Here is a 15,199-nt window from a genome sequence, read left to right as displayed (position 1 = left end):
CAGCTGTGATCTTAGATGCAGACTTTGGCGTGTCAGGCTGATGTCATGCTTTATTGAAATCAACATGGAAGTTATTCCATGAATCTATGAAGCACTGACTCTGCCTTTTTCCAGACCACTCTGATTCGTTTGCACTCTGGCCCACTGCACCAATGTGTTCTTCCGCGAAATATTATTCCTAATCGTTTTATTTTACATTATGAAAATAATAACGGGTGGTAATTAAACGATATTTCAAGCCCGCGTGCTATGAATGACAATTTTACTTATAAGACATTTACTACACTTTTACACATATGTTTGCTCGTAGTGGCGATGCGCGGATCTAGTTTCTCTCAAAAATTAGTTCCACCCATTTCGCCATTTTATGTTCCATAGTCGCTTTGTTGTGCCGAGAAAACGAGCTTGAACCTTAAAACAACAGTTCAGCGTATGCTAGTGAAAAGTTAGGTACTTCAGCGAGATTAGATGATTAATCATTACTCATCTTTATTCAGACCACTGGAATTTTTTCAGTACGCGCTGTTCGAGGCACAGAAAATCAAAGGTTAGGTTAGCTACTTAGCTCGCCTGCAACGTGTTTGGTGGCCGCAGCCGAGAAAAGACGACCGTCTTACATTTTTCTCTGAAACTGTTACCCACCAGAAGACACATTGACGACCACAGTGCAAGACGCGAAGACTGAGGAGATGGCGACCTCAGTGGGAAACGTGGCTGATAGCACAGGTTGGTTGCTTCTGTTTGGCTAAGCAACGTTACATTAAATGGCAAGTAACGTAGCAAGCGGCATGTGTTATATGGTGCTAGGTGCGATCGAATTGTGGCTAACGAGTAGCTAACGTTCATTAAAACTGTTGCGGCATGTTTTCGCGTCATATAACTGAATGTGATGCACGGACAAAGTAACGTTATGCCCAGTTTATACCTCTGCTGTCACAGTTGTTTCATTCTCTGGCGTATGGTTAAGTAGCATGGTTAATATTGTTTGAAGCTAAGCGTACACAACGGATGAATCTCCTAAAATATTTGAAGGTGTCAGTGTGAAGACTACGTATGAGCGTACAAACGTTTTATTAACGTTAAACTGTGAACTATTCGCGGGTGTTCGACGTTTCGGTGCAGTGGTTGTTTAGTAACCGTTTGCATTATATCGTCAGCTAACGTTAGCTAAGCGAGCTAACGCGTAGCCGGAGCGTTATCAAGATGCCGTTGTATTTCGCTACTCACTGGCTGACTACAGAAAATGGCTTCCACTGTAAAAGACGTCACCACCTTTGGATATGATAACTGTTATAAGCTACTACACGTTTATGGCCGCGGACACAACGAGGGCCCTGCAGCGCCCTACCATAAAACCTATTCCCAAGGTTAAAGACTGCTCTTTTGTCTGCTAACACTGCTTTCGAGTTTATCTTAAAGGTGTTCAGTGGGACTGATACATGATTGTGGTGATTAATAGCATTTTACCTGATGTAATATCTTTCGTTATGAGAGTGTGGTTTATGTCATCGAAACTACCGGTATCCATCCTTGTTGCAAACCCGCTGTATGACGTAATGTATGGATGAACCAGATCCGCTGCGATCTTAGTGTGTGTGCTCTGGTATTAATGCATCAATTTGTAGGTGGGTGTGGATGCGGTGGAACAAAAAATCTCCTAAATCGTTATGCCACATGCATTGATCTCAAGTGGGTTAAAGTGATTATGTAGCTTCATATAAAAGTGATATATCACTCCAATGGCTAGAACATTTTGAGAAAATGTTAAAAAAAAAAAATATGTCAGAGAATGATAACAAGACAAGTTTAGAAATGAAAAGCAGAAACATTCTTTTCAGGAGAAAGATGGCTAATGATGAAATGCATTCACATTAAAATGAGAATTTTTAGCCCCAGATATATGTTTGTTAATGACACATGACTTGACAGTTGTACTGTGAAGCTTTTGATTCACCTCAAAATGTAAACGTGTCTCTAGCACTCCTGAATTTCTGCCAGTGAATCACTCCCCCTCCCTGATTGTTTTTGTTTTCATCTCATGCATTCATTTTGTTTCCAATTTTTTTTATAATTTTTTGCTACCATATGAGTAGTAACCCAGGTTTACTTGTATGTAAAATTGCATCTCTGAAAGATGTAGCTCTGAAAACATAATTTATCAGACTTAACAAAGGTCTCTTAGTGAAAGGTCTTGTTTGAAATCATTTTTGCACGAAACCATTTACAAATAATTGCGTGGGAGTTTGCAGTTTCTTGTTCTAAAAGGAACTGCAATAATTTTAAACATGCAATTGTCAGTCTTGTGTAGTTATATAAGCATTTCCAAGACAACCTTGCATTGTATCATGCATAAAATTGGTGTCTAATTTAATCGTGACCCCAAGAATTGAAATCTGAATATAACATTCCCAAATATTTCTCACGATTACAACACTTGATCTTAATACACTTTATTTTACCCATTGCCTCGTTTTTGGTTGAGTTCAAGTTGTTAGCCGTTATCTGTCATTGACAGCAATGCTTTCATCTCTTTATTTTTTGTTTTCATTTGTCTGCTTTAATTTCTTCCATCACCTCTAACATGTTGTTTCCCCCCCCCCCCCCTCCTTGGGCTGTGTTGGTGCTCCAGAACCGACAAAACGTATGCTTTCCTTCCAAGGGTTGGCTGAGCTGGCGCACCGGGAGTATCAGTCAGGGGACTTTGAGGCAGCTGAGCGCCACTGCATGCAGCTGTGGAGGCAGGAGCCTGATAACACAGGCGTGCTGCTGCTCTTGTCCTCCATCCACTTCCAGTGCCGAAGACTCGACAGGTGAGGTGTGGGGAATGGGGCCTGACTAGATGCACACTGTGCATTGCGTTTGCCATGGAAGTGGCAGAGAATAATGGGCCCTCTTTGAATTTCAGTGCACACAGCTGGGCCTGTCGCCCTCTTTAATCTCACTTTGCCCCCTAACATGGTCTTGGTGGTGGCCACACCCTTGCTTTGCAGGTGACATGGTGAAGGTTTTGGTTCTTGCAAGTTGCAAGTTTCAGCTTGTTCACTCTTTCATGTTTCCTAAATGCTCCCAATGCCAGCAGTATACTCCAAAGTAATTTGAATTTAGTGTGTTTTTGTACCACTGTCAAGAGAAGCACTAAAAAGAACCAGGCAGAAAATATGCAAACAAATGCTGAAAGTGCTACTCAGTATTTGTCGACAGTTTGCTTAGAGAATTGTTCAATGATAACTCGTCAAAGCATTCACTCTGTAATGATCTTAGCCAAATATGGTGCCTGCTCATGACAATAAACAAACTTGTATGCTTGGTTGTAGATGCACTACTTGTCTGTGCAAACACAGCTTCATTTGGAGTATCCTGCAGCATGGTAGTTCATTTACACAGTCAACCTTTAAATGATTTATTCTGTATGTTTGGACTTTGGTAAAATGGGTGTTGTATGTTCTGTCATGTATTTATGTCTTCAATATTTTAAGGATGTTCATTTGGATGTGCTGTTTAAACGTTTACTGATATGCCTTAAAACAAGTTCCTCCTTTTCACCACTTAAATGTTGCTGCTGCCTCCTCCCTTCAGGATTGTGATCATTCTGTGCCCCACAGGTCTGCTCACTTCAGCACTTTGGCCATCAAACAGAATCCAATGTTGGCTGAGGCCTACTCCAACCTGGGGAATGTGTACAAGGAACGTGGGCAACTGCAGGAGGCCATAGAGCATTATCGCCATGCTCTGAGACTGAAGCCAGATTTCATTGACGGATACATCAACTTGGCAGCAGCTCTGGTGGCCGCAGGGGACATGGAGGGAGCAGTGCAGGCTTACGTATCTGCATTACAGTATAACCCTGTAAGTGACATGCCTTATGTTGAAATCTTTAAAGAGTAGCTTAACACCAGGCTGAAAAGCAGTGCTTTGCAGCCTTTTCTGGTTGAAAGTCTTAAGCCTGTTCCACTCTGACCACACCCTGATAGATGTGGTTTGGTGCATTCAGAAGTGTGCTGTGTTGCACCTCAAACCACACCCAACAGTGATGTCATCGAGTCCTGTCAACCAGTGGAGGTCAGCAAAGACAAGAGTTTCAGGGGGTGTTACGTTACCCTTTAAACTGATAGCAAACTATTATCTTATAAGAGAAATTTATTTGGAGACAAATTATTAATCTGCAGTATTAAATAGCAGTAGAATAAACTGCTTGTTTGTTGTTTTTTTCCAGGATCTTTATTGTGTGCGAAGTGACTTGGGCAACTTGCTTAAAGCCCTTGGGCGATTGGAAGAGGCTAAGGTATGTTACAGTGGGTTGGTGTTTGTGTAGATGTGTTTGTATTTTCGTTGTAGATTTTTATCTTTCTTTCTTTTTTCTTTTTCTTTTTTCTTTCTTTTTTCATTTTTGTTTTTAGTGTTTCACCTCTAAGGCCATAGATGATTTTCCTTTTTCCTCTTTAAGATTTTTAAACCAATTTGAGTCCTTACCCTTCAACCCCCTTGGCCAAGTGAAGGGCAGGAAATGCTAACTTTTTGTCATTTTTTTGGAGTTGCATTGAGCTTCTCACCCCAACTTTCTAAAAAGCCTTTGGAAGTATTGGACTAAGATTAGTTTCCTATTTTTTTTAAAACATACTACACACATTTTCTGTTGATTACTTTTTAGACAGCTTCATGTATTTGGTTTCTCAGTGTAGTACATTTATTACATTTGTCCCACCCTGTGTCACTCTAGTCCCAATGCCTTTTGCTTTACCCTGACCTTTTACCAGAGGTCAACCCCTCCCCTTTCAGGAAGAAAGGCTGGAGTTTTAAAATTGTAAACATGAGTCTGTATTGTCATTTTTTGGACCTTGGCCCATGCATTTTCATATTGTTGATTTTTGGAGGGAAAATGCTGGCTCGGTCTTTGAAGAATATATGAACTGATGAGAAGCTAGTTTACCTTTGCAGTGCAAAAGATAAGATGGTTTCTAACCTAACCGCTACTCTCCAGTACTGTTATGAAATGCCCAATGACAAGCTTTTGGTCTCAGTTTGCTGTCAGTACAGTTGCTGCCAGTGTGGGATTGTTAGACTTCACTTTGTCCTTTTAAACCTTATAAAAGCGTCCATATTAGAGGGTGGGGATTCCCTGGGTTGGATCAAATCTGGAGATGTGGAGTTGTCCCACTGGTTACAGGCCATCTTATTTCGTGCTTGAGGGGGGGGAAAGGAGTGGGGAGGAGCATCAGAGGGTCACAAGCTCTCCTGCTCTGTCGCTCCACCCCCCCCGCGCGCTTGCTGAGGATTGGTGGAGTGTGCGCGCTCAGAGCTGTCTTCCTGACCGTTCACCTATGCACAGTGAGTGCTCAAGCACACCCCAACAGTGCTTTCATTCACACGTGCAGTCGTTTTTCTTTTGACTATGATTGATAACCAAAATTTTGCCCAGCTGGTTGTCTGTGCTGATATCCACTGCTTTTGAAAAGTGTGTCAAAGTGTGGGTTTAAGTGAGCTCATTGTCAAGTGCCTTAAAATGATCCAAGTAGCATCAGGCAGACAGCTCGCAATCTGTACTCCACCACCTGCGTCAGATGCTGGTTTAGAAAGACAGAAGCAAGCGCAGCAACAGCGATGACTTCTTTATTTCAGAGCTGTGGAGGATTCTAGATACAAATAATTACACCACAGATTTTTCTCCCTATCCCATTGGCCAGGATTCAAGAAAGCAAGCCAGGATAAAGAAATCAAAGTTTTAAAAAATATTTCATGAAAATGCTAGAAGAATAAAAGAAAAGCCATGATTAATACTTCTTCCCTTTTCCTTCAAATATGTAATATTCCCAAAGAAATGGGATCAGTTCATTTGGGCAAGATCAAGCCAGTAACTGCCCTCCTGTAGTCTGACATGAAAACTGAATTGATGGACAAGTGGAAGCCTGACTATTTCGCTGAAAAACTGAACACATCAAAGCCTTTCTTCCCTCCCAGTTACCCTCAAAGCATTTCTTTTGTTTTCTTTGAAATGAGACATTCATTGCATGAATGAGAGAACTAAGAATAGTTTGTTTTCATGTTTGTTGTGATTTGGAAGAATCCAGTTTTATTTCCATATTAAAAAAAAGAATGTATTGTTTGAAAACTTTTACTAACGATCTTGTTTTCTGATTTTGTCTCTTTTGGTTTTTCCACAACTGATATTGTTATTTAGAAGGTTTCAGGTGGGTGACACTATTCCTGCGTAGGTGCCTGGCGGAAAGGAACACTAGGGCAGCCTCAGTCCTCTCCTCTTCTTCCAGCCAGCTGCGGCCACCACTCTGACAAAGTCCAAAAATATGGTAACGGGTTTGTAACTGCCAACAAAAGAAAAACCACCTCACTTCATGCTTGAGCTCCTCTGTCTTGTGGCTTCCTTTGAAGACCAAAAGAAAAAAAGTAACTTAACAAATTACAGTAAGCAGTTCTTAAAATATGCTATACTAATTACCCAATTCTGTATTAAGTAAAAAGAAACTTGGATTTGGAAGCAGTAATCGTGAAAATCAAGTAAGATCCCTCTAACTCTTACATGTTGTTTATTTTTCCTATTTTGTTTTGTTTTTCCTTCTTTATTTGGAGTTGCAGCGTTCTGATGATGATGCAGATAGTGCGCTGTGAGTCTGCAGTAGCGCAGGGGCTGCGCAGCGATACCCTCCAAGCAACCAAAAAGGCGGCAAGCGCAAGCATGCGACCCCCCCACACCCCTCACTCCCTTTGGCCTGTTGGTTGCGGACCTCTCCCCATTCCCAACCAGCCTCGCTCCCAAATGCCCCCACATCTCAGATATAATTGGCTTTTGATTAACTCTTAGTTTGACATGTACACCAAATTCTTTTTATAATTCCATGACAGATGGCCATTTATTTTTGATTGGCTGTTTATTTGATGGTAACACTGGTCGATTCCTCTGTCCCCCACAACGCCCCCCTTTATTCTGAGATCCTTTGTGGGTGCTGTGTGTGTGTGCCAGTCTGGTGTTGCAGGTGTTCTGCCAGGGGTTGTTGGTCTGCAGCTGTCTCACTTGGCCATTCAGCGGGCGCAGCAGCGAAGCAATGACCTTTGCCAGGAGCAGGGTCACGCAAGCAGCATTATATGGTGCAATGTGGTGGTTGTGGTGGCAGCAGACACACACCGCGCGCCTGCGTTTGTTGCGCATGCATTACAGGGACCATCGCTTGCACGAACTGTCCAACATCCTAGGTTGTGAGATATTATGCCCACATAAACTATACAGTATTCATGCAAATATATATATATATATAGTGGGGTTTTTTTTTAATCTTAATATTATAATGACGTGTTTGGGTTTTAACTGTAGAACTAATCACTATACAGAGGACAGTAGATTGTACCTGATGTGGGGACCACTGCATTTTCTAAGAATGTGGTCATAACTGAAGGATGAGGGCCTTCGTGTGGGTGTTGGTTGGATCTGCGCAGCGTAGGAAAAAGCAATGCAGCTTAGCGCGGCAGACTTGTGCGCACACGAGCCCATGCTGTAGACTCACTTTTTGCCATGATGGAGAATAGTCACTAATTTTGCTTTCTCTGCCCTTTTTGTTTTTTCTTACTTTTATTCTCAATCTATTTGTTTTTATTTTACAATCCCCTGCCCTCCCTTCTACATACTATACCTCCCCCATTCTACCTCTTCTCCTCCTTTCCTGTGGTTTTTCATTGTAAACCCATTGAAGGCTTGTTACCTGAAAGCCATTGAGACTCAGCCCAACTTTGCAGTGGCTTGGAGCAACCTGGGCTGTGTGTTCAATGCCCAGGGAGAGATATGGCTGGCCATACACCATTTCGAAAAGGTCAGTTGCATAATGTTTTGTAAAATTCTTCTTTCTTCTGTTTTGGTATGTTCTTCTTTTGTCCCATGTTTTTAATGCTTGGTTTCAATTTTTAGGCAGTGACCCTGGATCCAAATTTCCTTGACGCATACATAAATTTAGGAAATGTTTTGAAGGAAGCCCGCATCTTTGACAGGTGAGTCTGAATCATGACATGGTTAACAGTATGATAATCCGTTTGAACATTTGCGTCTAATCTTTTGTTTTAAAAGCCTACCACACCCTGTTTGGAAAGTAGAATGAGTCAAGAACTTAGTCAGTCCTGTAACCTCCTTGTCTGGGTCGAACTCTGTAGCTTTATTTTCACATACCGTTGTTCGGGCAGGGCAAATTTGCAGCATCTACAGACCTGCCATCATGGGCAGGGCTGTAACTAAACAGCTGAAACAGCGGTTTTATTTTCAGCAGTATATTTGTAACAGTATGCAATGTCCTCCAACAGTTGTGAAGTTATGGAGTTAAATGTGTGTACAATTTTTGCAATTGCACTGTTAAAATTTCAACAAAAGAGTGATTTTGAGGATAACTTTTGTCCGCACCTTATCTTATGTTTCCAGAGCTGTGGCTGGGTACCTAAGAGCCCTGAGTCTCAGCCCAAACCATGCAGTTGTCCATGGAAACCTGGCGTGTGTCTACTATGAGCAAGGCCTCATTGACCTGGCTATTGACACCTACCGTCGTGCTATTGAATTGCAGCCCCACTTCCCCGATGCCTACTGCAATCTGGCAAATGCCCTGAAGGAGAAAGGCAATGTAAGGCAGTACCATGTGTATCCCATCTGTAGACAGTCTTTAATACCACAATCTTGAATGTTTGTTAATTAAATTTCAGTGTCTTTCCCAGGTGTCTGAAGCAGAAGAGTGCTACAACACAGCCTTGCGTTTGTGTCCAACCCATGCTGATTCTCTGAACAATTTAGCCAATATCAAGCGTGAGCAGGGCAACATCGAGGAGGCGGTTCAGCTCTATAGGAAAGCACTGGAGGTCAGTTAGGAGTTAATGTTTTCTCTTGATATTTTCTTATATGATTTGATCTGTTTTAACAAGACCATCATGATTTTTGTAAATGTGAGCGTGTCTTTTGTGAACTCTTCTTCTTAGTAACCCTTTTTGTTTTCCATTAGGTGTTCCCAGAGTTTGCAGCAGCTCACTCTAACCTGGCCAGTGTCCTGCAGCAGCAGGGTAAACTCCAGGAAGCCCTCATGCACTACAAGGAGGCTATCAGGTTGGTAAACACTGCTAGACGTATCTGTTGACTTAGTTTTTATTAATGTGGTGGTCGTGGTGTTTTTTTTCCATGTGCAGTCCTTTCTAAATGGTCACAAATCAACTAAGACTAGATTTTTTATTTTTTCATAACATAGGCCTGTAATGATGTTATACAGATGTTTGGTGTTTAAACAGTTTTCCTGTTTGACCGTAGAATCAGCCCCACATTTGCTGACGCCTACTCAAATATGGGCAACACACTGAAGGAAATGCAAGATGTACAGGGAGCGCTGCAATGCTACACCCGTGCCATCCAGATCAACCCTGCCTTTGCTGATGCTCACAGCAATTTGGCCTCTATCCACAAGGTAGGAATAACTCTCCATTTTAACTTGGGTTTTATTTCCATATTTTTTGCAGTTATGATGACTGACTGCTGTTAGAATTATGTCACATCACCATTGGTCTCCACCTACCTCCAGGTTGCTTGGAGTGCTGCATGGTTCAATACTCATCTGTAATGACCCAGCAGCTCAAACAGCAATGAAATCTGAATAAGATTCTCTCAGTAACTTTCAGATGACATTTGTACCCATCTATAAACTGTTGAAATTTGTCAATAGCAGTACTGACTAATTGGTTTGTGTTGTCATAATAAAAAGTGTTTCTTGTAGTCACATGCAGATCAAACTTAGTTTGATGTTACCACCTGTTTAATGTGAAGAAGAATGTATTGCTGTTTCTGTTTATGCAACTTCATGCATTTTGATTTTGTATTGCAATGTTTCTCTTGACTATTAGGATTCTGGAAACATCCCAGAGGCCATTGCATCTTACCGCACAGCCTTGAAACTCAAGCCAGACTTCCCTGATGCTTATTGCAACTTGGCACATTGCCTGCAGGTTCTTACATCCTCATGTCTTAGTCAAATATTTACAATACATCTAATCGGCTTTTTTTTCCCCTCTTGTTGAATTGCAAGTTTATTTTCTAACTCCTCTTATTCCTGTCACTGTCAGATTGTGTGTGACTGGACAGACTATGATGAGCGGATGAAGAAGCTTGTGAGCATTGTGGCTGACCAGCTGGATAAGAACCGCTTGCCCTCAGTGCACCCACACCACAGCATGCTGTATCCACTCTCTCACGGCTTCCGCAAGGCCATTGCAGAACGCCATGGAAACCTTTGCCTGGACAAGGTACACGCACTGATCAAAGCAAGTAAACATTAATTTGTTTTTTCGGGGGTGGGGTGGAAGGTGGCTGGTGATGGCAGTGGCTGTCTGCAGGGATAAGGGGAAGGTAAGGGATAGGAGAGACACTGGATATATTTGTAGAAAAGAGTTAAACGCTGGTGATGAATGGGTTGCTTGCAGGGAAGCGGGTATTGTATAAGGTTGGACATGATTTTAGATGAATCTGTTGTTGTTTTTCGTGGTTTAATATTAGTCCACCGTTACTACAGTGTATGTAACTCAAACAAACTAGAATTGGCTCTCCTACTATAGTTGTAAGTTTACACTATTGCTTATTCCACAGATCAATGCACTGCACAAACCTGCTTATGAGCATCCGAAGGATCTGAAGGCCAGCAGTGGACGTCTGCGTATTGGTTATGTCAGCTCTGATTTTGGCAACCACCCTACTTCCCACCTGATGCAGTCCATTCCTGGAATGCACAATCCTGAGAAATTTGAGGTAGGTAAATATTTATAACCTATAAATTTGACCTGGTAAGTGTATATAGTGCTTATTACAGTGTGCGCTCGTGCCAGTAACTGATACATGGGGTTGACTTAAATCATTGATTGTCTATATAACATTTACTGTAAGTTAATTTAAGTTTCTTCTTTATTTTGTTTCCTCCAAGGTGTTCTGCTATGCGCTCAGTCCTGACGACAGCACCAACTTCCGTGTGAAAGTGGTAGCAGAGGCTCATCATTTCACAGACCTCTCACAGGTAACCCGGAGTTGCTTCTTTAGAAGTATGGGTATATGTGTTGTCTATTAACCGAAAGGATGTGAATTTTTAACTGAGTATCATTTCAACAAAATTGCTGTTAATCAAAAACAATTTTTACTGAAACTGGCACCTCGCTCCTCCAGATTCCTTGCAATGGCAAGGCAGCTGATCGTATTCACCAGGATGGAATCCATATTCTGGTCAACATGAATGGATACACCAAGGGAGCCCGAAACGAGCTGTTTGCCCTCCGCCCTGCCCCCGTTCAGGTGAGTGCTACATATGATTTCTGATTGACACAGTTGTGTCATGGGGGATAAATGTCACCCGTGCAAATAAATAACTACACCTTCACAGTCATATTAATCTGATCTCTGTTCAGAGGAGTAAAACAAAAAAATGTTGACATCAAAGAATGTACTAATGATTGTTTATCTATCCATTCAACAGGCTATGTGGCTGGGTTACCCTGGAACCAGTGGGGCGCCCTTCATGGACTACATCATCTCTGACAAGGAAACTTCACCTATTGAAGTAGCTGAGCAGTATTCTGAGAAACTGGCCTACATGCCCAATACTTTCTTCATTGGAGACCACGCCAACATGTTCCCTCATCTCAAGGTTTGTTCATCCCCACATCTCTGAGCTGAGCATCTTGTTAAATCCTCAGAACCCCAAACAGTTACTGGGCAGTTTTTGCACCTGTCATATTTTTACTCACTGTGGCCTCATTTTTCACTGCAATATAAGTCCTGCACCTCTAAGGAAACAGCACAGTCATGCCTAGAAGTAGAAGTCGTAGAAGTAAGGGGGGAAAAATGTCTTTTGTGTAGTACTCAGGATGAATTTCTTTTGATTAATTATTTAAGTGATTTTGATGAAACATCACTATTTGAAGCTTGGATTTGGTTATTTGTCAGACCTTTAGAAATTTGAAAACCCTGTGATAATTTATGTTTATAGTTTCTGGCTATGATAAAATGATTACTCTTTATTTATTTTAAGAAAGCATGCCTTTCAAACCCGCTAGTGGGTTGTCGGGTTCCCTCTATTATATTTGATATTAACATTTGTTTTCTTGTTCGATCCGCAGAAAAAGGCAGTGATTGATTTCAAATCTAATGGACACATCTTTGACAACCGCATTGTTCTTAACGGTATTGATCTGAAGGCCTTCTTGGACAGTCTGCCAGATGTGAAAGTGATAAAGGTATGCAAATTCCTGAACTTTGAAAAGTAAGTTGTTGTTTCATGTGTACTGTTGACCAACCCCTGAGTTTTGTCAGTGGGGCACTGTAGTGTAGTTTTGAAACTCTAGATGACAGTGTTTGACTGTTGTTCATGTTCTATCATTGACATTGAGTCACAAGTGACAAAGCGCAACCAAACAATAGCTCAGTTTGTCATTTCTGTCCATGGGTTATGTTAATGAGAAATTCCATGGCAATATCTGATTGAGATAAGATTTTCTATGGTAAAATCATTAAAATATGTTCATAAGCAGTGCAGTCAAAAAATATCATTGAATGACTTGGCCTTGAACCACAATTTAAAGTTACAATTGCTCTCTGTGACTAGATGAAGTGTGACAACAACCAGGACACTGCCAGTGACACAAATGGAGCTCTGTCCATGCCCGTAATCCCCATGAATACAGCAGCTGAAGCAATCATCAACATGATCAACCAAGGCCAAATCCAGGTTACCATAAATGGCTTCACTGTCAGCAATGGCCTGGCCACCACACAGGTATGTCTAACATGGCTGCACTTGTCTATGTCTGTTCAGATGTTGAAGGATGTCACATGCATACAACAGACCAATGGCAGAAACAAGGCAAGAGCAGCAATTTAATTTAGCTTGCTGCTTTTCCAGATCTTTTCAGCAGATGAGGTTTTAGTCCCTAAGACTGTGTCCTCACAGGTATGACTTCTTTATGAAAGTAAGGTGGAAGCACAGAACTGTTGGTGAGGGAAATGGTGGCACCAAGGATTTGCTGTAAAATTAATGATACTGTCTTAACTTTCCAAACTGCATATTATCACCAGTAGGTTCTGAACTATCAAGTGCTTCAAACAGTGAAGAAGCTATCACACTTAATAATTCTTCAGAACAAAAGCACCTAAGGAAGACTGTTCTGTCCCTCATTTTAGATCAATAACAAAGCTGCCACTGGGGAGGAGGTGCCACGTACAATCGTTGTGACAACCCGCTCCCAGTATGGCCTGCCAGAAGACTCCATTGTCTACTGCAACTTCAACCAGCTCTACAAGATTGACCCTCCTACTCTTCAAATGTGGGCCAACGTAAGTTTGACGCACTTGGTTATAACAACTGCTTTGTCTGTTCCTACAACTCTGCACTTAACAAGCATTCTAGAATTTTTTTTTTCTTATGATCTGTTTGAAAACTCGCTTCTTCCTGCAGATCCTGAAGCGTGTGCCCAACAGTGTGCTATGGCTTCTTCGTTTCCCTGCTGTTGGCGAGCCAAACATCCAGCAGTACGCTCAGAACATGGGGCTGCCTGGCTCTCGCATTATCTTCTCTCCTGTGGCCCCCAAGGAGGAGCATGTGAGAAGGGGCCAGCTGGCTGATGTTTGCCTAGACACTCCGCTATGCAACGGTCACACCACGGGCATGGATGTTCTCTGGGCTGGAACACCCATGGTCACCATGCCAGGTTCGAACACTACATTTAACACCCTTTATTAATATTTTAGTCATTCTCTCAGAAAATACACAACTATCTTTCTAATGGGCTTATTTATTATAATTTAAAAAACAGTAAAAAGTGAATTGTAAACCTCTCTCTAAAGGTGAGACCCTTGCCTCCCGTGTGGCCGCCTCCCAACTCAACTGTCTGGGCTGCCCTGAGCTAATAGCCCAGAGTCGCCAGGACTATGAGGACATAGCAGTCAAACTGGGATCTGACATGGAATAGTAAGTAGAATTTGATCTGACTTCTTTTGAAAAACTTTCTTGTCAAAACAGTCTGAGCATATTACTTTTCTCCCTCAGCCTGAAGATGGTCAGAGCACGAGTTTGGAAGCAGCGAATCTGCAGTCCTCTTTTCAACACAAAGCAGTACACAATGGACCTGGAGAGGCTCTATCTGCAGATGTGGGAGCACCATAGCAATGGCAACAAGCCGGAACACATGGTCCAGACAGTAGAGACCAGTGACAATGCCTGAACTTGAAGCACGCAGATTTCCTTTCCCTTAATACCCCCAACCATGTCCAGCCATCAGTTTCCACTCCAGCCCTCACCTTGAATGATTGGCTCCATCTCTATCATTTACTATTAATGGGACTCTTTATTTGTAAAAGAGCCTACAGATGTACACATTTATCCCCCATCACATTTGTCAATGCATCACACATCTGCATTTCCTGAGCCAGATCGAGCCTGAGACTTTGAGGCACCTCTTCTGAGACTCTTGTCCTAAAACACAGTATATTAGGTGAGCATGAGAGGATTGTGGATACCCTGCTTACCCCCTTTAGTACTTGGATCAGTGGATTTCTTTTTCTCCTGTCAGTGTGCATACAGGACTAATTGCAGCTTGTGGAGGGAATGCCCAGCCGTCATTACTTGTTGATCTATTTATAAATGGATTAAGAGTGTTGTGTGTTTTTAAATGGACAATGTTGCACCAAGAAAATTGTAACTCTGACTTCAGTTTCATCAGCTTTAACTTGGAATTGCAAAACATAGGTTGCAGCAGCTCTTTAGTTTGTCTTAAGCTGTTATTAAATTACTGCAATGCGTAGATGTGCAAGTTTTGAGGAATATGGCCTAGATGAAAACTTTGTGCCCCTCACCAAATGCCAACTTTTATTAATTTTGTTGTCAGTCAAGGAATATGTTGAGTAGCTGTTGTCCTGTTTGATGTCACACAGTGCTTGTAAAGATGATTGGACAAAGGAGCTTCAGTTAGTTGGAAAGGGCCTAAATTTAAGTTTAGCTGTCAGAGCTGTTAACATTGTTTTTTTAATCACTCAAACCAGGAACGGCCTAGGTAAGTATTTTCTAAGCTGTTTTTCTTTTTGTATTGTCCGTTAACTGTATGCTGTCAATGATGCCACAAGGGTCTAAACATAATAAAAAAATAAAGAGATGGCAAAACTCTGTTCTGTCTTTCACAGTCACTTGATTAAGTTCCTGTAAGA

At 41.8% G+C, this 15,199-nt stretch overlaps 1 protein-coding gene across 7 annotated transcripts; it reads left to right on the top strand.

Moving 5' to 3' along the window:
- The first annotated feature begins 383 nt into the window (after positions 1-383).
- Positions 384-15,158, top strand: ogt.1 (O-linked N-acetylglucosamine (GlcNAc) transferase, tandem duplicate 1). Of its 7 annotated transcripts, none has more exons than XM_041943619.1 (22): positions 384-726; positions 2,660-2,810; positions 3,603-3,846; positions 4,214-4,282; positions 7,698-7,814; positions 7,910-7,989; positions 8,411-8,606; positions 8,698-8,838; positions 8,979-9,079; positions 9,278-9,431; positions 9,865-9,966; positions 10,084-10,263; positions 10,604-10,762; positions 10,935-11,024; positions 11,171-11,296; positions 11,478-11,648; positions 12,121-12,237; positions 12,606-12,776; positions 13,181-13,333; positions 13,455-13,707; positions 13,844-13,967; positions 14,046-15,158. In XM_041943619.1, the coding sequence occupies exons 1-22, from the start codon at positions 690-692 to the stop codon at positions 14,218-14,220; spliced, it is 3,111 nt and encodes a 1,036-aa protein (XP_041799553.1). In that variant the 5' UTR covers positions 384-689; the 3' UTR covers positions 14,221-15,158. The 7 variants fall into 7 exon arrangements, with proteins under 7 accessions (XP_041799553.1, XP_041799552.1, XP_041799551.1 ...); XM_041943618.1 differs by having other exon boundaries at positions 8,686-8,838; positions 10,084-10,281; XM_041943617.1 differs by having other exon boundaries at positions 2,630-2,810.
- The last annotated feature ends 41 nt before the right edge of the window (positions 15,159-15,199 follow it).

This window comes from Chelmon rostratus, chromosome 9 (assembly GCF_017976325.1).
Source record: "Chelmon rostratus isolate fCheRos1 chromosome 9, fCheRos1.pri, whole genome shotgun sequence".
Classification (NCBI taxonomy): Eukaryota; Metazoa; Chordata; class Actinopteri; order Chaetodontiformes; family Chaetodontidae; genus Chelmon; species Chelmon rostratus.
The sequence above is the reverse complement of the archived record's forward strand: the minus strand, read 5'-3'. Positions and strand labels throughout refer to the sequence as shown.